The sequence below is a fragment of the Pundamilia nyererei genome, unplaced genomic scaffold (assembly GCF_000239375.1).
Source record: "Pundamilia nyererei isolate P.nyererei 1_Seehausen unplaced genomic scaffold, PunNye1.0 scaffold00132, whole genome shotgun sequence".
NCBI classification, from domain to species: domain Eukaryota; kingdom Metazoa; phylum Chordata; class Actinopteri; order Cichliformes; family Cichlidae; genus Pundamilia; species Pundamilia nyererei.
This window is the reverse complement of record NW_005187533.1, coordinates 1,565,977-1,590,435: the sequence shown is the minus strand read 5'-3', so window position 1 is coordinate 1,590,435 and position 24,459 is coordinate 1,565,977. Positions and strand designations below refer to the sequence as shown.

Here is a 24,459-nt window from a genome sequence, read left to right as displayed (position 1 = left end):
TGCCATGTGTGTATGAAAACAAAGGCACTGCGCATGCGCGTTTTACCCATATTCTATCGCGATGTTTCATTTTCTTATCGTTGCCCAACATTATACCGGTATTACTGTGAACGGTATGATATGGCCCAGCCCTAGTACAAATGTGTCAGCTAATTCACGTCTCTCCCAATAAAGTTGGTGTGGACTGGAGGGAAAGGACAGAAACCTGGAAGTGCAACAGGACAGAGCTGCGTTCCAGCAGCCGCAGAGCATCAGCTCACACATAAACCGTGTTTGCTATTTGACAATAAAGTATTGTGACTGTGCGTCTGATATGTGATTTGCGTTACTGCACCTTGAGGCAATTGTTGTTGTGATTTGGTGCTATATAAATAAAATTCAACCGAACTGAACTGAGGAGAAAGCACAGTGACATGTTTCTGCTCACCATCAGAGTCACTAAAATCACCTCTGTTTCCAAGTCCGTTTCTCGATTTGATCTTCGGTAGTTTGTCTCGACCATGTTTACATGACTAAATGCACTGAGTTGCAGCACACGATGAGCCCAAGTGCTCATGCTAACTAATGTACACTGACCCTTTTTAAGTAAAATAAACACAAACATTATGTGGTGCCACACTTATACCAAATCATTGTTTAAAATAACAATTTGACAGATGTAATTTTTTAAAGTTTTATAAATATTTATTATTTGCTCTACATTTACCATTGAAGATCTGTCTATTGAATAAAATATCCATTTTATCTGCCAACTGGTTGATAACAACCAGCATGGCTGATATCAATGATAACAATGCTGGTCTCATACAAACGTGCGTCCCGTACATAAATACTTTACCCATCAACTTTCATCCAGTTTTTTTAAGGTATTTAAAGCACAGAGGAAATGTTGTCTTTAACATAATTGGGAACACAAATATATACTAACAAGCACCTTTTTTATACTGAGTAAACACACACAGAGCCGCACACACTGTCCTGCTGATCGACCTGAGCCAATAGCGTGATTAGCCTATTACATCTGATGGAATTGAGTTTGCTTTTCTGTAATGAAAGAGGGATGGACCAGAGCATGAAGAGCGAGGATGAGGGTGTGCAGGAGAATAGATATCGAAAGAAGCTGGAAGGAAATCCGAGGAAACGGAGGAGGACACTCGGATCAAGAGAGAGGTGAAAGGTTAAGAGGACAGATAGAAGGTGGATAACGTAGTGAGATAATGGTGGCAGCTGGAGAAAGGGGTGGAGGTTAAAGTTGAGGAAAAGGGAAGAGAGGAATAGAGATACAGCAAGATTTTGGGCCAGGGGGTAGAGGAAGAGAAAAAAGGGGGGAGGGTTAACCTTGTTTTCAGCAGGGGAGTGGGGGTTAATGCTCCTGCACTCCTGCGATATTACATTTTCTGTAACATCAGCATGAATTTATGTCATGTCAGAAAATTAAATAAACTATGTACATTAGAGAAATTAAATGCATAAGGCCTAAAAGAGAAAGAGGGCGAGGACAGGGTTTATAGAAGTCAGACCCAGTAGCACTGACTAATGAGAAGAGGGCAAAGATTACGTTTACGTGGAGAGAAAATAAACAAAGATTTCGTCAGCTTTTATCCTTTTTATGTTTTTGACCCCCTTAAAAAAGATGAAGAAAAAGAACAACTTTTAAAAAGTAGCCCAGCAATGAGATGTCTCGCTCTAAGTATCCACTTGGTGACATTGGGAAGGAAAAACTCCCTTTTAACAGGAAGAAACCTTGCAGAACCAGGATGGCCATCTTCTGAGACTGGTTGGGAGTGATGGGAGGAATCCAGGTCAGAAAACACACTGTGTTTAGAAGGTGTAGAGATGGATGTTTTTTTGTAAGTGATAAAAAGGGTTCAGATATGAAACTTTTTGTCACTAGTAGTAAATTTTGCATAAAGACAGAGAGATCTTTCACGTGAGATGGAAGTTCGTAGCAGTTTCACAGTGTTGTGACAGCCAGTTTTCTGCACTCTGGTTTGCACAAGCATAGCTGAAGTGTAACCTACTGAGGAGAAGTGCTTTTTAAGCCTGATTTTGGGGCCAAGTCACATTTTCTAAGTGGTTTGACTAGAGATTTTATAAATCACTGTTGAAATTAAAGCCATGGTTTCATATAACTGCCCTAAAGCATTACCAAAATGGGGGCTAAGTGGTGAGACTGGCTTTCTAAAAGGACTTTGATAAAGATTTGAATGCAATTTCTAGAATACAAGGCAAATCCCCCTGGAATTTTTCCTCTTTTCACTGCTTTTGCTTAAATTTTTTCAACAGAGTTGCACTCCATTAGCCTTCAAAGCACTTTAAGACCCACTTCAGTGTTGCAGACCTGGCTGTGTTTTTCTCCGCCTCGCTCTGTGCGTATGGATGCATAGATTTGCCTTTGTAAGCCATCTGTCTTCATGACGGAGCTAAGTGCTGTGACTGGTCACTGATCTGACCCTTTCACATTTACACTAATTACATTTCATTAAGGTCCCAATTTAGTGGAATGAGGCAAACAAAGCAAAGCAGAGAGTTGAAGTTTATCCATTTGACTGAGAAATTTCACTTGACACGAGAAAGCAACAGCCATCGAGCTTAAGAGGGGAAACCGTGAGGCTCTTTAAACTGTGCCCACCAACTGTGACCAATGTCATCTGCACAGAAACATTTTAAAATATTTTAGATTCCCTTTGCCTTCCTGGCTTACTGCTGCACAAATGAGAGAAAAAAAACCCTGCAGAGTGATGTCATTCCATGCCGTAGCATTTTATTTGACTGCTCATTGTTCAAATCAAACTCATGTTCTTGTGTGAATGTGTGGTCGGACAAAGAAAACATTGCCTCACTGTGTAGGAAAGGGAAGTTTAGGAGCTGTAACCAGAGGGGACAGCCTAAATTTGTAGCTTATCGTAGAACAAAGAGCACTAAGCCGTGGAGCAGTGAGGGATAAGTTCTGCTTGTGAGCCGAGAGCTATGGCCCTCTTTAACTCATATGGACAAACAGAGAGTCGAGGGAGGATGGAGGCGAGAAAGAGGGTAGGGCAGATGAAATAAAGGAAGCCATAACTGGGAAAAAGAAGACAAAAGCATCCCAAATATGGTCTTAATCTTTATGCAGATGAATTGCTCCTGAGATGGGAGACAACTGGGCATCTCTATGTCTGTACTGCTTCAGTGATTATTTACTGAACTGCAACCTCCTTCCTCCCCTCTGTGCTCTCTATGGCTTCCTCTTGTATTCACTGGCTTCAGCCTGACAGCTCAACTGGAGTGTCCTTGATATGTGTGTGTGTTTGTGTGTGTGATCTCTCTTGTGTATTCAAGCTTCTGTGTATCCATGTATGCCTACATGGAGCGTAAGGGTATTGTTGTTTTCTTGTAACAGCAGCAGCTTGTGTCCAAGTGTGTGTGTGTGTGTGTCAAAGCACTGTTGAACATGTAATGCTGTACTGTGTATGCTCTTATGTCCACCGCAAAAAATAGAGAAACAAGCACAGAAAATAATGCAACCTGCAAATCATGAACCAAGCGTGAGTGTAAATGCGTATACAAATACTATGCACTGTTATGTGTGTGAACTTTGTGAATGTGTGTAAGTGTTTTCACAGTCGCTGTAGGTGTGAGACTTTGCTGTGACAGAATGTGGTGCAAATGTAACAGGCTCCTACAAACGTGTAGTACTGCATTGTGATAGCTGTGTCTTGTTTACCTTGGATGGGTTTAATTGTTGCATATTTGTAGAGCAGATGCTTAAAGATGAACAGTGAACCGTACAGGTCGTGAATGTTGTGCCATATATATTTCCTAGGTGTGAGGATAAAATCAGTATATATAGCGTTATTTTGTGTGGCTACATTGCATTAATACAGGGATACGAAATATTGATATCCATCTTTTTCCGCTTTATCCGGGGCCGGGTCACAGGGGCAGCAGCCTAAGCAGAGAAGCCCAGACCTCCCTCTCCCCAGCTACCTCCTCCAGCTTATCCGGGGGAACGCCAAGGCGTTCCCAGGCCAGCCGAGAGATATAATCTCTCCAGCGTGTCCTGGGTCTGCCCCGGGGCCTCCTCCTGGTGGGACATGCCTGGAACACCTCACCCAGGAGGCGTCCAGGAGGCATCCTTGTCAGATGCCCGAACCACCTCAGCTGGCTCCTTTCGATGTGGAGGAGCAGCTGCTCTACTCTGAGCCTCTCCCGGATGGCTGAGCTTCTCACCCTATCTCTAAGGGAGAGGCCAGCCACCCTTCCGAGGCAGCTCATTTCTGCCGCTTGTATCCGCGATCTCGTTCTTTCCGTCACTACCCACAGCTCGTGGCCATAGGTGAGGGTAGGGACGTAGATCGACCGGTAAATTGAGAGCTTCGCTTTTACACTCAGCTCCCTCTTCACCATGACGGACCGGTGCAGCGTCCGCATCACTACAGCCAATCCGTCTGTCGCTCTCGGGCTCCCTTCTCCCATCACTCGCGAACAAGACCCCGAGATACTTGAACTCTTCCACTTGGGGCAGGAACTCATCCCCGACCCGGAGTGGGCACTCCACCCTTTTCCGGCCTCAGATTTGGAGGTGCTGATCCTCATTCCCGCTGCTTCACACTCGGCTGCGAACCGTTCCAGTGCGAGCTGGAGGCCCCCACCCGATGAAGCCAACAGAACCACATCATCTTCAAAGAGCAGAGATGAGATTCTGAGGCCACCGAAGTGAAAGCCCTCCGCCACTTGGCTGTGCCTAGAAATTATGTCTATAAAAATTGTGAACAGAATCAGTGACAAAGGGCAGCACTGGCGGAGCCCATCACCCACCGGGAACGAGTCCGACTTATTGCCGGCAATGCGAACCAAGCTCTTGCAACGGTTGTACAGGGCTCGAATGGTCCGTAGCAATGGGCCAGACACCCCATACTCCTGCAGCACCTCCCACAGGACACCCTGAGGGACACGGTCGAATGCCTTCTCCAAGTCCACAAAACACATGTAGACTGGTTGGGCAAACTCCCATGCACCCTCAAGTATCCTTGAGAGGATAAAGAGCTGGTCCAGTGTTCCGCGACCAGGACGAAAACCGCGTTGTTCCTCCTGTATCTGAGGTTCGACTTGCGGACAAACTCTCCTTTCCAGCACCCTGGCATAGACTTTCCCGGGGAGGCTGAGGAGTGTGATCCCCCTGTAGTTGGAACACACCCTCCGGTCCCCATTCTTAAAGATGGGGACCAACACCCCGGTCTGCCAGTCCAGGGGTACTGCCCCTGATCTCCACGCAACATTGTAGAGGCGTGTCAACCAGGACAGCCTTACAACATCCAGAGCCTTCAGGAACTCAGGGCGGACCTCATCCACACCAGGGGCCCTGCCACCAAGGAGTTGTTTAACTGTCTCAGTGACCTCGCCCCTGGAAATTGGCGGGTCATCCCCAGACCTTGCTTCCTCCTCAGAAGACGTGTCAGTGGGATTAAGGAGGTCCTCAAAGTATTCCTTCCACCGTCCGACAATTTTCTCAGTTGAAGTCAGCAGCGCTCCGCCAGCACTATACACAGTGCAGGTAGAGCACCGCTTTCCCCTCCTGAGACGCCTGACGGTTTGCCAGAATCTCTTCGGGGCAGTCTGAAAGTCTTTTTCCATGGCCTCTCCGAACTCCTCCCAGACCCGAGTTTTTGCTTCAGCCACTGCCCGAGCCGCATTCTGCTTGGCCTGTCGGTACCTGTCAGCTGCCTCCGAAGTCCCACAGGCTAACCAAGCCCGATAGGACTCCTTCTTCAGCCTGGTGGCTCCCTTCACCTCTGGTGTCCACCATTTGGTTCAGGGATTACCACCACAACAGGCACCAACCACCTTCCGGCCACAGCTCAATGCAGCAGCTTCGGCAATGGAGATGCTGAACATGGTCCATTCGGACTCAATGTCCCCAGTCTCCCTCGGAATGCTGTTGAAGCTCAGCCGGAAGTGTGCATTGAAGATCTCGCAAACCGGGGCTTCTGCTAGGCATTCCCAGCACACCCTCACTACGCGTTTAGGTGCACCAGGTCTGTCCAGCGTCCTCCCCTGCCACCTGATCCAACTCACCACCAGGTGGTGATCAGTTGACAGCTCAGCCCCTCTCTTTACCCGAGTTTCCAGAACATATGGTCGCAGGTCTGGTGATACGATTACAAAATCGATCATCGACCTGCGGCCTTGTGTATTCAAGCCGCAAGAAATATTGATATTTTCTAAAAAATACTTGGGGAATACTACAAACAAGAGGGCTCATCTCATGCACCAAAAGTTAAATGAAAGAAACTTACAGTAAATTGGTTTAACAACAAAAAAATCAAAAACAAAAACAAATGTATCTCCTAATTTTTTTCCCCTTACATTTACAAAAACAAATGAGTGCCTGCCTGATGATTGTGGGGTTATTTTTACATTCTGTCACCAGCTGCAACTTGTGGTGACTAAATAGTTGTTCAGACCTTGAGGGTGTTCCACAACTATTCATGACCACTTTTGATTGGAATGCGATTGGACAGACTGCCTGGCAGAGGCAACCTTTCTGCAAACAGTTGCAGTCTGATTTGGACCAACTGCAGTCACTCTCAGAGAGATTGTCAAAGGTTTCCAATTGCTGTCTAATCTATAAATGCAGACAGATTGCCAAAATGTTGCCATCAGTCTGAATGAGTCTTTGGTTGTATTCTGGTTATATTCCTATAGAACTTGATGTTTGCTGAGTCCAAATGCACTGTAATAGTTAATGTCAATTTCTACTAAATGTGAATTTCTATCTATGTAGACAACAACAAATATTTTCAATGGTTTATGATGGTTATATTCTGCATTATCAGAAACAGATTGCATATAATTGCCAGCTTCACCCCATTCAATTGCAGACTGATAGCAGACTGGTTGCAAACTTACTCTGTCTTGTGCAACATTTATGGCATAAGAAACAGTGTTGGTATCATTTTGTAACAAAAATTAAGTGCGATACATTTATCTTATTGGATAAAAAAGATAACAGATAATAATTTGCAGTTACTGAATCAGTCAGTATATCGGAAACTGTTACAAATCGCAATAATATCATATTGTGTGTGAAGTATTGTGTTAGTATCATATCGTGGGGTGTCTGGTGTTTCCCATCTCTAATACTTACGTTCTTATTTGTCTAAAACTCCTTTACAAAATGTACACAGCTTTAGTTTGACATTCATTTTGGTTTTTAAGAATATAGTATATGAATTCTGTCTTGCCATTTAGGAAGAGCTTTAATGGCTCAAGTAGACGTACAATCCATTATATGGTGCCCACCAAGTAATGTGGTTATGCTTGAGGGTGGATAATAGAGAGCAGAGACATAAAGGCGGCAGCTGAGGTGGAGAACTGGTGAGAATCAACGATCGGGAAAAAGGAAGAAAGCAATAAAAGTTTTTTCAAGAGGAGGCTGGATTTAGAAAAAAACTCATATAGAGTTAACCTTATTTCCAGCAGTGGGTCGAGGTTAATACTCCTGCACTGTTGTAGGATAAATTTTCAATGACATGAGAAAAACTGAGAAAAATAAAAAGCAAACACAGTTTAAGGCCCCATTGTGTGTTTTATTATTGATTTCACCTGTAAAGCCTTATTAATTAGCACCAATCGTATTCATTGCTTTTCTAATGGTGGACAAGAGACTCTTTATTTTAAAAACCTGTTGAGATTTCTTTAGGTGTTTTGCTGTCACACCTGGGATTTTTTTTAACATCACTGTTATTAGAGATGCTTTGGTTGCTTTTCTTGATTTTTGGATCTCTACGATGTTTCTTCTAAGGTCCTGCACCTTTATTTGAGAGAAATAAGTTTTGAGATTAATCTTGTGTTTAACCATGGTTTAACGGACAACTTCATTCAACTGTTCGTTAATGCAAATATCTAATCAGCCAAACACATGGGAACGACTCAGTGCATTTACGCTTGTAAAGAATGACGTCCAAATTAAGCAGAAGGGGGAAGAGAAGTGATTTAAGTGACTTTGAATGTGGCATGGTTGCTGGTGGCAGATGGGGTGCTGAGTATTTCAGAAATTGCTGATCGACTGGGATTTTCCCACGGAACCATCTCTAGGGTTTACAGTGAATGTTCAGAAAGAGAGAAAAAGAAAACCAGTAAGCAGTAGTTCTCTGGGTGAAAATGCCTTGTTGGTGTGAGAGGTCAGATTGCCTTGAGCTGATAGGAAGGCAACAGTAACTCAAATAACCAAGATTGGAAAAATGTGGCCTGGTCTGATGAGTCTCAATCAACATTCAGGTGGCAGTGTCCCAGTTTGGCAAAAAAAAAAAAAACAACCCATAAAAGCATTGATCCATCCAGCCTTGTGTCAAACGTCAGGATGGTAGCGTTGGCAAAATGGCATATTTTGGCCTTATTTAAACACCACAGCTTCCCTCAGTGTTGTTGCTGGTCATGTCTATTCCTTTGACCACAGTGTAGCGATCATCTGTTGGCTGCTTCAATAATACACCACGTCACCAAGCTCAAATCATCTCGAACTGGTTTCTCGACCATGACAATGGGTTCATTGTACTCAAAGGCCTCCACAGTCACCAGATCTCAATCCAATACAGCACCTTTGGGATGTGGCAATCATGGAAAGCTGCAGCAATTGTGTAAACTATCATGTCAATATGGGACAGACTCTGTGCAAGTTTCCAGCAGCTTGTTGAATCTGTGCCACGAAGAAAGAAAAAGGAGGTCCAACCCAGTATGAGGAAGATGTGTGGAATAAAGTATTATAATATCGACCTTCACCCAAAGTGGGTGAGTGTGGGTCATTTTTCCCTGTTATAGGTAATAGAAACAGGTGCCATACTACAATAAACTAGTTCTCAGTCGCAGACTTATGATTAAACCCAGTCCTCCATGTACAGTGTGACACGACATAGCCCTAATGTGATTTGCCCAAAGTGCCACAGCGTGAATTGACCTTAACAAGTGAGACCAAGAGCGCTGTGTGCTTGGCCTGGATTGTAACTACTGAACATAGAATTTAACCTTGCCCGTTGCACCATACAGCTTTTACATTTAAGAATGTGTGTGCTTCTCTATGTGTGCGTATCATGTTTTTGTGCGTGTGTGTGTCTTAGAAGAGAAAGTCAAACAAAATTTTAAAACCACCGGTAAGTTTGCTGTTTTCTGTTTACTGCAGTTCACTGTCTATCCCTACTCTGCTTTGCGGCAAGAGCCTGGCTTAGCTTTAAAGGCTTGCACATTAGTCCTTGTGTGTGTCTGTGCCTGCATATGTGTGCGCGTGTGTGTTTGTGGTGGATGGGTTGGGGGGATAAGACAGAAGGGGACTCTGGAGGTGTTGACTGTGGAAATTAAAGAGGAATTAGAGAAAGCAGAGCACAAGGAGGAACAGAGGAGAACATGGGAGAGAGAGCGCGAGAAAGAAGAAGAAGGAGAGAGAGCTTTTCTGAATATTCAAATCTTTCCTTTTAATTCAGCTGCAGATTACTGAATCTTTCATCTGTCAAGGAAGGATCGACCTTACACTGCTTGACTTAGTGTGTGTGTGTTTAAACTGTGCATTGCAACAGACTGACCCAAGGCATTTTCCAGTGTGATTGAAGATGTTTTTTTGGTTTGTAGCGATACCTGCAACAGCATGCTATTAACATTTTTTTTTATTACTACTCCCCCAAGGGAGCCACTTGTTTAACACTGTTTTACACTGATGTAATTGCTAAATAAGATTCCAGTACATTTGTAGATCGGGTGCACAACACAAAGCTATAACGCCACCGCCTGTGAGTATTCCCCTCTTTTTTAGATACTTTGGACTCCTTCTCATTTAAAAAAAATCTTCAGAGAATAAGCTGCTGCAGGGTTTGCATTCTTTCAGACTCCCACAGTTGTAATGTTTCCGTTAGCTAGAATATCTAGCAGTTGCATACCATGGGAATAAGAGCTCAATGCGCTGGCAGAAACCATGTTTTCTAGAAATAAAGCAGTGCAGTTTCTCTGTGTTTTTCTATGTGTAATGACTCTTATAAATGTAATCAAATCATTGGAAACCAAAATGCTGGTGCAGCTATTAAATGCATTAAAATATTTCTTAATCTTTAATCCTTGCACTACCTGCACTCCTGCATGGATGCTTTAGTAGGGAAAACGGTGTTTGGAGACTGAGGACAACCCAAGTGACTCCACATATGGCCAATAATATAGTTGGTGTTTAAAACGACTTTGAAGACAAGGACCAGGTCTGCAGCCACATCATAATGGCAATATAAAATGCCATTAAGACAGTCAGACTGCTTTCACTTTGCAATTTAATGGGGTCAAGTTCGCAATGACATCCAATTTGTTTGTGATAATATGGCAATTGACTGTGATAAATTGGCAAAATTAGCAAATTTGTTGCCATCTAGATTAGAAATTGACAATAATTATATATCCAGTCAGAATAAGCTGGATAAGTCTTTAACCGCATAACCTAGTGCTAACCCTCAAGCACACCTTTGAGCACCTTTGAGGTCTAACTTTTACCAACATTATCCCTGTGATTTTATAAAACTCCACCTGGTTTCACAAGGACAACAGCAAATGTTTTCATTTAATCCAATTTATTTTGTTGTCTTGTGGTTTCTGGTGACAGATCATGAGTAACTTGCTCAGGTTGTTTAGGTTAGAGGTTCTAGAGACAGCTGTAATCTATTATGTGCCAGTTCTGCTAAGCTACATTTGTGCCTGCGCAATCCTACACTCATATGTTCAGTGAGCGTATCCTTATAGTTGTCCTATTTTCAGAACACTAACTTAATAAATGCCTGCTGCAAAAACACTGGCTCCACTCTCCCTGAAAAGGCACAGCATTGGTTTTAAGTAAATACAAACAACATTTTACCATTTATGCTTTAATTGATCTGCACAATTAAGCAGACTCATGTCTTTTAGCTTTCCTCATACTGAGTACTCACCGTCACTAGGGAGAATAAATATGCTGGGCATTTTGGCAGAGCTCACTGCGCATTTGTAAGGTTTAAGCGTAGGTGAGTATTGGTATCTGAGGCTCAGGAAATCCTGGTGGGAACAGCATAATCTTGATGATGTGTTGGAAGAAGCAAAGCATAGTCTATTGAATACACGTAACAGTGCCACAGATGGCTAATTGTAATGTTTTTGCTGGTAGGATATTTTAGCTCCTTGTCCAAAAATGTCACATGTAATTGGCATAAATAATTGAAATTGCCTCTTTGATAATGTACTGCATCTACAGCTTAGTTGTCTAAAGGAAATTCCTCTTAAACTGATAGGATGCAGGAATTGTAATGTAAATTAAAATACACTGCAGTTATTCACCATCTTGCAGGGAATATTTCTAAATCAGTGGAAGAAAAACACAAAATAATGAATATGGAGGATGCATTTGAGAAAAATGGATTTTATCTTGGTGAGAAATTAAAAATACAATATGAAAACCACACTTCTGTTGACTTTTTTTTTTTTGCTTGTCTGTGCATGTGACCATGTACACACCTGTTGAAATATGTAAGATTCATATATGAAAGTGTTTAGGTAAATAGGAAAATGTATGGATAAAGAAACAAGACTAATTTTTTTAAATTACAAGTATACTGATACAGAGTTTGCTATTTGCTAATATATATGTTTTGAAGTTACAGTATAATGGCCAATAAATGAGAATTTATAAAAGAAAGAAGAGAAAGGAGAAACACCCTTCAGGCATTCTGTGAGGGTTGATGTTGCATAGTTTGACCAACAGGGGGATTCTGCAACTTCCTGGGTTTGGAGCACTACAAACTACAACGGCTAATCTGAGCAGACTTGGGTACAGTTCAGTGACGCAATCATGTCTTGCTATCAAGCTGTGAATTACATATTATCTTAGTAGGGACTTAAAACAGGGTTGCTGCCTCTCTCCCCTTCTGTTCATTCTGTACACAAATGAGTGTCGCAGCAATTTCACAAACAGACACATCCTGAAGTTTGCTGACGACACAGTAATCGACGAGTCAGGCCATGGACAGGTTGTAGATGATTTTGTGAATTGGTGTGATGAGTCCTTCCTCTCACTTAATGTGTCAAAAACTAAAGACATGATTATTGATTTTAGGAAGTCCTCTTATAGCTCATCACCCACTATCATTAAAACTGCTGATATTGGGATCGTTGAGAGTTATAAATATCTAGGTGTGGTACTTGACCATAAACTGTGTTTTTTGCTGATGCCACTACTAAAAAAGTTCAACAAAGACTGTTCTTTTTAAGGAAAATGAGATCTTTTAATGTCTCACTGAGATGTTGTCCTTGTTTTATAGAAGTTTTATCGAATCTGTGATGTCTTTTTGTATTGCTGCCTGGTTTGGTAACCTGACGGTGAAGAATAAGAATCGGTTGGGACTTCTGGTAAAAACTGCTAGCAAAATTTCAGGGCGCTGGCAAGATGGACTTTTGGCCATTTACAATAGAAATGTGCTTAGAAAGGCTCATTCTATTATTAATTGTGTGAACCATCCACTTCATCCACTCTTTTATCCCTACTGCGTCTTGTCTCCTAAATGGCAAATAATTGTCCTTGAATTTTCTATCATTATTATTGTTATTATTGTTTTATAGTATTGTTCTGCTTGTTCTTATCCTCCTGCTGCTAAACTAATTTCCCCTTGAGGGACAATAAAGAAATTGAATTGAATTGAATTGAAACAAAAACTATCGGCAGATTTATTAAATCTTTAAATCACAAAATGTTAGTAGGGGTAACAGTATTGGTGGGCTGTCATTTTTGAAGATATTTGGAAAAGGAAAAGATCTTTAACTTACAATATAAAGTGCATTACGCTGTATAAATGACATTTAATTCAATCAAATTGAAATGGTGGCACATTTGTGAAGTGGTGTGTGTATCTTTGTTAGCTTCTCTAAAATGGGTGAAGGTAATTTCAGGTCTGGTATGAATGCATTTGTGGTACCATGCCTCCTGTTTGCAAACTTTCAGGCTAATGACGTGCTGGGTACATGGCTATGATTGCGTATGCAATGATTTGCCTGCATTGCTGTGCCTGTTTTCCAAGAAAATAGAAAAAGAAAAGGAAATTTTATGAAGCAACCCTAGGATCTATGTTTGCAATTCAATTCGTTTGACCAAAACATACACACGCTCACAAAATTAGCATATGAGAATGTGAAAAAACCCCAAAACAAATTGTGTTCCAGCACAAGTTAAATCCAGGATATGTTCCTATCATGGTAATAGGCTGCAGTTGCATCTCAAACAACCTCAGGACAGAAAAAACTATTTGAGGTCAAACTTGTTTGCTGATACAAACTTCTGTCTTCTGGCCTCCGATCACAGCATTGAGTCCCAAGTGTATCTGTGTTTGTGCATTTGTGTGTGGAAAACACGCATAATGTCATTAGCATATAATATTTGTATCCCTACGTTTGCGTGCGCTTCATAAGACTGTCCGTGAGTAATGTGGAAGACAGTAGTCACCATTTGTTTTCCGCTTTAACTCCTTCTCTAATTAGAACAGTACTTCACCTTGGGAATACTTCTGCACTGCAGTTCAGTGCGCACACCAGATCACTGAGTGTACAATGTGCCTGAGAAAATGTGTGGGATGTGTGTTTGGGGTAAAAGCCAACCAAAGTAGAAAAACAGCAGCATCAGAGCCTCTGATTTAGGTTTCCTTCTAATCACGTTCACGTCATTTTTCCTCCTTAATGTATTTTGCATCCCGGTCTTTCTCCCTCTCTCCCTTTTTCTTGCTTAATATCTCCTCCATTGGGTATAATTTTTTTTCCCCATTTAGATGATGAGACATCTTCTAAAATGAACAACCCCACTGTGATGTAGTGTTCGTATATACATTTAGGACTTTGCTTTTGTTTTTGTAAACCGTTTGATTTATGAAGAAAATCATACTTCCACATGTTGTCAGTGCTCATTGGATGTGCTCACTGCTGTTTGTTCTTACAGTGGTTATTACTTTGTTGTGAATTGATATATATTCCACATGCTTTTTGTGTGATCGGATAAAAATGAAAAACCGAATGAGAGAAATGATTCGATTTTGACAGACGCCTTCAGATTTAACTTTTTTTTTCCTTCCAGAAATGCAGATCCAGTTTTAATTGCCATCTGTGTTGATGCACTCAAAGCACATCAAAGACAGAAACTCCATTTTATGTCTGTTCTTGAATAGCAGTTCAATATGGCATTATGTGTTAATAATTTATGCTACACCACATAGACAAAAATTCAAGGACAAAAAAATCCACAGTCATCAGACCACTTAAAATTTATTGCTTTGTCCTAAATAGATAATCTCACTCGCCACCAAAAAAGGATAAAAGGATAGGACCAGCAAAAGGAAAGATTACTCATTAGTGTAAAATCAGGTCAGAGTTGATGTCTGAGACAAAGCAGGACAAAGGTTTTCAAATAGCAAACCTTTAGACTCACAAATAGAGAAATAGATGCTACTATATCACACTCACAAAGGTATATCTGTGTTTTGTGTACCGATGTTACGATACCAGAAATTTAATCATTAGTACCAGTACATGTAGAATTGCATGATGATGATTGCTGAGTAGCCTAATAACCTTACATTACTTACATTGTGTTAGCTACATCGGCGGTCCCTACCCTTTTTGCACCACGGACCGGTTCATGTCTGACAATATTTTCACTGACCGGCCTTTAAGGTGTCGCGGATAAATACAACAAAATAAAACCAGCACCAGTACCAAAATAAGGACGATTTATTCATAACACACAGGAAGACACCCAGGGAAACCAAGTTACTGATAAAAACAATAACAAAAATAATGATAAAAACCATGAAAACCATCAATTTCAAACCCAAGCCTCGGTACCAAACGAGACACGGACCAGTACCAGTCCATGGCGCGGGTGTTGGGGACCGATGAGCTACCTTACATTTATATAACGTTCGCAATTGCAAACTCTTTAGCCTATGGAACATAGCTAATTTTGCAACAGCTGCTGCACAGTTTTTTTCCTTTTCTTAAGTTTGTCTTACTTCTTGAGCATGTAATGATAGACAAGAGCACTATAGATGTATGCTTCCCCCTGACTTAAGGAAAAACTGCCGACTTGGCTCCTACGATTTAGGTCATAAACTAATCAAGAAAGTGTTAAGTTGTGTCATAGATTAAAAGAGCTGCATGGTCATTTTCCCATAGGCTTCTATTCCATTGGACTTTTCATAAAAAAAGATGTTTCCCTGTGATGGCCATTATCAATAATATGGGTTTTAGGCACTTTACAGTAAGTTGCTTTGACTATATACAGTCTGTGTTTTTGCATGCTTTTGAATTCACACAACATATGTTTTGACCTTAACTTGCTCTTGCACGTGGTTTGAGCACGTGTCCATGTTGGTGATCCTGCTCAACTGTGTGACTCTGGGGATGTATCGGCCCTGTGAGGACGTTACCTGCCAGTCAGAGTGGTGTCGCATCTTACAGGTAAGTGCTGCACTCCCACACTGTCAGCTGGGCCTGCTACACAGTATGCAGTAATGTCAGCAGCTGATTGGTTGTTGATTAACTTACTGACATGTTCAAGAGCTTTTTCAACAGAAGCACCATTCACTACAAAGACAAGAACCATATTTTTTACTTTTATTTTAACTAAGCTACTTCAATCAGTGTTTTAAATTATTACACGTATGCAACCACAATGCATAAAAACACTCATGAAAAAAGTTAATTCTTCATTTTCCTCTTTTCACACCCATTTATTTCTATAAGCTTTCACTGTAGTGCGATGCTGATTCCTGACACACTGAGATCTTCTCATTATATTCGAAGAGAGACATTCTTTTTGCTGTAAAATGTCTAATTAATTGAGACACAACCATAAACATGGTACGCCCGAGTTATTCCCTGCTGGGATAAAACTAACTAACTGATAAAAGCAGTCTTTGTCAGAAAACCTCCTCTAGCATTTCCACTTTTCTTGGTTCAGAACGCGACTGTTTTGATAAGAAGACTTAAAAAGGATCGTTCACTTTGCAAGGGTTCCACTTCCTCTTCTTTTTATTGTTGTCAAAGCTTATTTTTGTCTGTGTTCTTGTCACTTTATCCTTTGCGACCAGGTGTTGGATGACTGCATCTTCGCTTTCTTTGCGGTGGAAATGGTTATCAAGATGGTGGCCCTGGGAATTTTTGGCTCCAAGTGTTACTTTGATGACAAGTGGAATCAGCTTGACTTTGTCATTGTCATGGCAGGGTTGGTATCCCACTGTGCCTTTTGCTCATCTCCACTAATTGCTCAATTATCTCTATCACCAGCAGCTTAAATATTAACAGTCTGCTTAGAATAAAAGAAAAAAGAAAAAGCACTTTATTTCTTCCTCCTATACTATATAAATAGGGCTCTTTACACCTCACACATTCAAGTTGTAGGTCATTCGGTGGTTCACCACGCCCAATTTGAAATCCATGGCGACTGATCCCATGACTTTGACACACACTTCCCTTGTGCTTATTTTACATTGAATAACTATTTAAATAAACTTTAGTTTTGCTCCACCTACATATGCATAAGATTTATGTCGCATTAATGAAGGGTAGGAAGAAATAGGGATGCAGAAATAAATACTGAAGCAATATAATGTTCAACATATGCAATAAAATATATATCTATGTAAGTTTCTGTCAGCTTGTCTGTCAGTTGGAGCAATGTTTCTCTATTATTCGTTAGCCAGTCTGTTATGAGGCACATTCTCCACATAATTGCAGAGAAAAATGTAAACATGTTTAGGACCATCATTATAGCCTTCTGTCTGCTCGTTGTCACACTCATTATGTTTGCATGCTGTATCACAGACTATACAGAAGAAAAAGTGCTTCTGACTTTATGCAATTAAATGGCAAATGCACAGTAATTATGTGGGTCGCTTCAATTACAATCTTTATTAGATTATTAGTGTTTCATTTCATTTTCTTGTTGTTGCTGTTTTGTGTAGACATAAATGTGTGTGTGGTCACCATTTCGTTTTTATAACGTCTATGAAGTAAAACCTCCTCCACCTCTCTCTCTCCCTCTCTCTCTGCGACCATGTCTTCAGGATGTTGGAGTATTCCCTGGATGGCCACAATGCCAGTCTGTCAGCTATCCGTACCGTCCGAGTACTCAGGCCACTGCGGGCTATCAACAGAGTACCAAGTATGCCAGTTTCTTAGTTGTGGTTTGACTCATATTTTCCCATATATGCAGGGTTTTTACAGCATTTCCCCAATGATTAATGTAAAGCTGTATATTTCTATCTGCCTGGTGTTACTCACTTTGAACTAAGGAAGACAGAGCAGTGTTTTGCTGTGTTTATTCTCAGCACTGCGTGGTAAATTGACCGATGATCAAGACTTTGGTTTTCATCTCACTTTGTGCCAGCCAGCGGGATCTTGCACATAGTTTGTCAATTTCTAAAAGCTCTGTGACAGAAATAACCATGAATCTACAGCTAAAGGGGATCACTACACAATGGTGTCATACCAACTTACAAGGTTATTAACCAGCATACATTAGGCAAGCAGCCAAGGTCTTTTTCCGGACTCAGCTGCCAGTATTGGTAGCCTTTAAATATATATGTATTTATGTAAGGTTGTTTTTTTCTCATTTTCATGTATATTATAGATTTATTGCACATAAAGTGAAATATCCATGTCTCTTGGCTTAATTTAGCACACCCAACCATATGGTGGTGGTTGGTCCACTGTATTTACTCAGTTCCAAATTCAACCCAGCTGTTTACCAGGAGATTTTAAACTACTTTGTGCTGTCACAAGCTTTATGGAGATGCAGATTTCCTTTTCCAGCAGGACCTAGCACCTGCCCACAGCACCAAAACTACTACCAAATGGTTTGCTGACAGGTTATTACTGTTTTTGACTGGCCAGCCAACTCACCTGACCTGCACCTCACAGAGAATCTGTGGGTTTTGTCAAGAGGAAGATAAGAAGCGCAGATCCAAAACTACAGGCGAGCCAAAGGCTGCTATCAAAGCAGCCTGGGCTTCATTAACGCCTCAGCAGTGCTACAGGCTGATTGCGTCCATCCCATGCCATGCTGATGCAGTCATTTGTGGTAACAGATCCCCACCTACGTCACTTTATAGACATTTCTGCATGTTGAAGAATTTAAGATACTTGAGTTGTGTGTGTTTAAGTTTTCTTTGGGGAATTTAAATGATTATGACCTCACATTCATGAGTGACACTGGGGGCTGCACTGTCACATAGCATGGAAGACACAGTGGGTCAACACATTAACATTATCACCAAGCTAACAGTAGTTCTGGGAAAAACTTAAAGCTGTGCACAAGGTGAAATAAAACTTATTATTACTGCAACAAGTGTTCAGTTGCTCCCTAAAGGTGGGTTGGTAGATGGAGGCAGATAGAGAGAGGACAGAGGGAGAGAATGTCAGTGAAGACCCAGCTAGCTTAGAGATAGAAATTCAAGGTCAGTGATCTTGAGTTTTCTTGCCCCAAGACACAAACATACCTGAAAGGCGATGTTCATATGCTCACAGGTACACACAACACTGGGCCTCTTCTGTTTTTCTTTTTTTCTTTCACCATAAATATAGTGTCTGTAAGAACGAGCCACGTAGATAAGGCTAACACAGGTTTTCCTCCTCTGTTCTTCTTTCTCTAATCAGTCTGTCTTTCTGTTTTTCTTTCTGCCTAAGAGGATGGGAAATATTCATTGAACTACAAATGTTAACTGTGTCTTTTGTGCTGTAGCTTAGAAACAGTGAGCACCGCACTCTGATTATTTCATGTTCTCAAGGTTGATACGTGCATGGGGCTTTTGCAAAATCTCTGCCAACTGCCTTGTGCACTCCCAGTCACATACTTTTACCGTCAAGTGAATGCGTTAGCGCAAGCCTGTTATGGTGCTGGAAACAATTACATTTACCCTGTGTGAAATGATCGCAAATTCTTCAGCCATCTGTCTAGTTTTGACTGCATGACTGTGTTTAGAAAAGCACTAGCCTTCCTCAGTTTCTTACTAGGTCAGTTTCTTGTTATGAGCAAAAAAAAAAAAAAGGTAAGTGAATGCCCATGAATGAAAAGCACAAGCTGACAGCAATGATAATGAAATCTCCAAGGGCATCTTTAGAAACATGGGTGATTTCTCTGGTGGTTCAAGCCAGTCTCTTGTCATCACAACTTGACAGCGAAAACTGTTGTGGGTGACAGTAGTTCTGGCTTTTAAAAATACAATTTTTGTATTTTTTATATTTTGATTCCAAGGATTCCAAGAAAGCAGACTTCCTTGGTCTTGAGTTATAGTTTCCCCCATAATTTCTGAAGGGCAGTTTAAGTTTTTCTTTTGAAATTGGCTCCTTTATCACTCGTTTTCAGTCCAGTTCTTTTACCCAAACCTTTTTTACTGGGATGCGGTTTTTTTTGTTGTTTTTTTTGTTAAGCCACTAAACACTGACCTATGAAAAATTCAAGTAAAAGTAGTATAAAAAAGACCCTTAACTGAAGGCATGAAACAGTAATGCATTGTAGCATAACTCAGCAAACCTAGCACATAACCAATTTTAAATTGTAGCCGTTTTGTTACTAGAACAAATAATTTGTTGCCATTTTATTTTTATTGCATTTATAAAAAATCCCAAAAGGTAAAACAGTTTTGCAGGCATAAACTTATATTTTTGCACCAACAACATGATTCCCAAAGAGCTATTAGCTGAGCTGGAATAACTTAACATGGTGTGCAGTGAGTTCTTAATAAGTTTGACAAGTAGAGGACAAAAGAAGAAGTGGCAGGCTCAAAGAACTTATTTTCAGCAAATGATCAGTATCTGAAATGTATGCCCTGAAAGCTGGACACGGATGCATCTGGCCTTTATCTGATCCATCTACTGTTCACTGAGGCCTCATCGGAAATGGTCTAAGTCTCAGGGAAGGGAAACAGGGAGAGAAGGTTGAGTTATGCAAAAGTACACAAGAACTGGACTGAAAATCAGTGGCAGCAGGTCTTATAGAGTAGCTACTTTCAGCTGCTCCCTAATTCACTAGGGGTTGCCACAGGAGGTGGCTCCACACATGTGATTTAGCACATTGTGTTGCCTAATGCCCTTCCTGACACATTCCCAAAGGGGTTTGTTTCTTCTCCCAGGAGGGATAAATGCACATTTGACAACAGTAAACACGAGGCAGCCAACATCCAAAGAAGAGCTTTGGATGTCATTCAAGAAGCCCGGAGAACTATTCCTGAAAACTACATATAGACATTACAAGAAAGTTTGCCTCAGACTGTTGGTAAAAATAAAGGTGGCCATATCAAATATACCAAATACCATTTTAAACCTGTCACTCAGAGAAATTAATTCAGTGACATTAAAATGAAAGGTAGAAGATTACTAAAGTGAGGCAACAGGGATTCAACAAGATGGATAACCTTAGCTGATGAATGACTACAATTAGCAATGTAATGACAGCTTTTATCTAAATGTGACTCATTCATATGATTTTTTTTATGTATATTTAATAATAAGAAGAGTAAAAGAAAGGATAGTCATATTTTACATGTTTCAATAATAACTGCATTGACAATAAAATGTTTCTTTAGCTTCTGGCACAGATTTAATAGGAATACTATTATCTTAATTCTTAGGCCCATTCTGATAACTGTAAAACTGGCAAACAAGACATTTGTTTGTTTTCCACTGATGATGATAATGGCTACAGGTAGAGTTTTCTCACGCTGTTGCACAGCACAGACAGTTTGGTCTCAGGATGAAGATTTAAATTTAATTATCACTGCAAAGGTAAAAACTGGCAACTCTGTGCCACAGAAAGAATAATAATATCATAGCACTGCACATGTGATCAATGTGACAAAGCTGTGATATATGGAGGAGGAGACAGGGGACATTGTGAGGACCTCGGGGACTGGATCCCTGATGCTGCTGACGCTAAGCACATCTGACATGGGAGATGGATGCTGAATGCACGTGGTTAGATAATAGTAGCCACAAGGAAGCTGCGAGTTCAAATCCCAGAGGATGAAACGATGTCAATCTGTCACTTTCAGTATTGTCATCTGTTGTAATTATAACGTGTGCGAGGATGAAGTTGTTGGCTCCAAAAACATAAGATTAATAGAGCTCGTCAAGGTAAAAGTAAAAGGCTAGCTCGGATGGGTTTTATATTATGTCTGTCATGAATGTCGGGTGCTATTAGTCACACATCTTTGTTGTTTGTATCCCACTGTGTAGGTATGAGGATCTTGGTGACACTGCTGTTAGACACTCTGCCGATGCTGGGAAATGTTCTGCTCCTCTGCTTCTTTGTCTTCTTCATCTTCGGCATTGTGGGAGTCCAGTTGTGGGAGGGACTGCTGCGCAATCGCTGCTTCCTGGGAGAGGACATCGAAACGTAAGGAATTCCGCCTTGTGATGTAGGATAGGAATCTCTTGATCTTTTATGTCAAAGCTGCATTTGATTTTTTTGAACGATACATTTTGGTGAAACTGGGATCCAATTTAAAATTATTTTCCTTGAAAACTGACAAAAAAGGGATGAGTGAACGAGAGCCTGAATGATCATACCAATACCAGTGTTTAGGGATGTAAAACTCAATATATCGAGCGATATATTTTTCTTTCAGGAACATGGAATATAAACAGATTTCCTGTATATTTGTCATTTGTAGTAATTTATTTGCTCGTTTATGGCCGTTAGGTTGTATTTGTGGCGCTGTGTTGTAGAGTGCCCTCTGGTGGACAACTATGTAATCCAACAGTCCAGATATGGTTGAAGGGTGTTTCTCCTCTCTATTCTGTACTTTTTTAATTGTCTTTAGCAGTCGTTATAAAAGTTGCTACCAATACATCAGCAAATACCTAATATCGATCACTAATATCAGCCCACTGATAAATCGGTCAGGCTCTAGAGTGAAAGGTACAATCTCAGTCTGTAAAGCTACAAATTGCTTGACAAATATGATATTTTAGCTTCCTCCCTTTTTAGTCCTGTCATAAATTCTGTTGTCATCTGGAGTGATAGTTAGCAGTAGTGAAAATGTAGAACTTCTAGCTTGTTAGAGTATGCACAATGCAGAGAAGTGGAGCAATGCTGTATCAATAAGAACAGGTCAATGTGCTGGTCTCTGTACTCTGAGACAAAGAAATAAAAATACCCCATCTTTGTAGATAATGTGGCTAAAAATATAGGCATTCTAGAAACATGCTGTGTCCCTCAATAGAAAGAATTTAAATTAGCACCTATGATCATTGAAAATCATCTCCAAAAAGACCTAGAACTTATCAGCGCAAGAGGAAATTAATTCAGGAGACACTTTTAACTTTGCGGAGTGAAGTGATAAAGCTACTTTCGACTGCTCCCTTATTCACACGGGATCGCGACAGCTGGTAGCGCTACATATTTGATTAAGCAGATTTTTACACCGGATAGACTTCCTGATGTAACATCCAATGGATCACTACCTCCTCCCGGGAGTGAACCAGGAATCTTTTGCTTGGTAGGCAAATGTTTAAACCACTGCACCATAAAATTCCTGAATATGTGTAAAAGTTTTCTTGCTCGGTCCAGATTGTAGGAAATGGCAGACCATAGGTACTGACCTGAAACCAAGAAAAGATACAGCTTCTGTCGATGTGAGACAGAAAACGAGTCAGCACTGACAGACCCACAGCCGAGAGAGAACACAGTGTTCGCTCTGTTACCAAAGACGGGAGAGGAAAACGCTGCATTTCCCTTCTATGCAGCTTGCATTGTGGGAATACTCGATGAACCTATTTTTTCACATTTAGCTTTTCTCGTCTTGTGATATAACAAGATCGGATACAAAAACAGCAGACAAGCTTACTCCCTCAAAATCAAGTACACACACACAAACAGCCAAAATTGAGCTCAGTCATCATTTTAGCCGTGGGGAGTGATTTTATGCAAGAGAAAAATAATAAAAGTTGCTTCAGTAGCCACATCCTCACAACGCCAAAAGAGGCATGAACTAATTGTGCTTTTGATGTAATGGCACAAATTGTCCCAGAGTTAATGTTTCTTTGAGTAGATAAGAAAGACGGATAGAAAACCACAGCTTAATACTTAATATAAAAGATGCTGTGATTCCTTTCAGAGAACAAATCTATCTGACTTCCAGGGTAAAATGAATCACTGCCCTCTGAAATAACACATGAACATGCACATACTCTTGCACTAAGCGTCTCCACAATTTCAATTGATTTTTTTCCTTTATTTCCTATTTTAGTGAGTGTTGCAGGCATTTCTTATCATATGCAGTGCCGTGGAGAAGTGTTTGCCCGCTTTCTGATGTCTTATTTTTCTTTCAATATTCTTTTGTGACCTCCTGGATGAGTTGCTGATGTGCTCTTGGAATCACTGTTCCATGTTTTCAAAATTTATGGCTAGTGGAGTCCCAAAGCCTTTAAAATGGCTTTTTAACCCTTTCCAGACTGACGGATGTCAGTAACTTTCTCGGCTGTTTCTTTAGATGGTGGTATGGTGTGTTTTGAGGTCTTTTAGTCTTCTTCATTTTGTCAGACAGGTTCTGTTTCAGTGATTTCATAATTTATCAAATCTGGGAGTATCCATGAAGTTATTTTAAGGGAGGCCAATGACTTTTTCCTAAAGGGAAAGGTGGGTTATGATAGCTTTTTTCCCCTTAACAAATGCTCCTCATTTAAAAACTGCATTTTTTTATTTACTCAGGTTATGTTTGCCTAATTTAAAAGTTATTTAGGTGATCTGAAGCATCCAGATGTGACAAATATGCAAAAAAGTAAGAAATGGGTAAGGGGCAAACACTTTCTCATGACACTGAAGCTTTTGAAAAATAAGGAACATGATTTTTGCCTCGGCAGCATTAGGCAAACACACCACAACGGGAAAAAAGATGACAGGAATTATGGGAATGGTGTGAAAATAAAGCAGTGCACGGTTGCTAAAGCCTTCCGTGTTAGTCGGGCATAAATATCCCTTCACGCAGTAACTGTTGTGGAGAGCTCTCCAATTTAAAGGGAGGAGTATAAATAAAATAGGTAATCTGTGGGATGCACTCAGCACTCTCTACCACGAATAGGAAACACCTGTCACCATGGATACCAATAAAAAAAATCTTGTCATAAAATAAGGGCCATGTTGTTTTTGTAAGTGAAGGATTCAAAGTGTAATGACAACTTGTGCGAATAAAAACATGAATATGGTATAATAACAGTTTTTCTATTTACTGTATCTTTCAAATGCTGAGCACTAGAGCAGAAAGGCTGTTAAAGGGGTTGATCTTTTCTCCCCACATAGGTGGAGTGGATAGACAAATATTTTAGAGGCCATAGAGGGCGAGCCACCCAACCATCAATCTTTTTTTATCACTTATTCGGCTCTGACTGGAGCAGCTAGAGCTTTTTTAAAGATTATTTACAGGAAATACAAACTTCCTATATTAT

At 40.7% G+C, this 24,459-nt stretch overlaps 1 protein-coding gene across 1 annotated transcript in view; it reads left to right on the top strand.

Annotated features, from left to right (window-relative positions):
* cacna1ha (calcium channel, voltage-dependent, T type, alpha 1H subunit a) overlaps nucleotides 1-24,459 on the top strand; it is a 121,152-nt gene that overhangs the window by 50,292 nt on the left and 46,401 nt on the right. Inside the window, exons 3-6 of the mRNA XM_013913441.1 lie at nucleotides 15,363-15,474; nucleotides 16,107-16,240; nucleotides 17,082-17,179; nucleotides 21,250-21,409. Of these exons, the coding sequence (XP_013768895.1) occupies nucleotides 15,363-15,474; nucleotides 16,107-16,240; nucleotides 17,082-17,179; nucleotides 21,250-21,409 (504 nt within the window). The remainder of the gene's footprint in view (nucleotides 1-15,362; nucleotides 15,475-16,106; nucleotides 16,241-17,081; nucleotides 17,180-21,249; nucleotides 21,410-24,459) is intronic.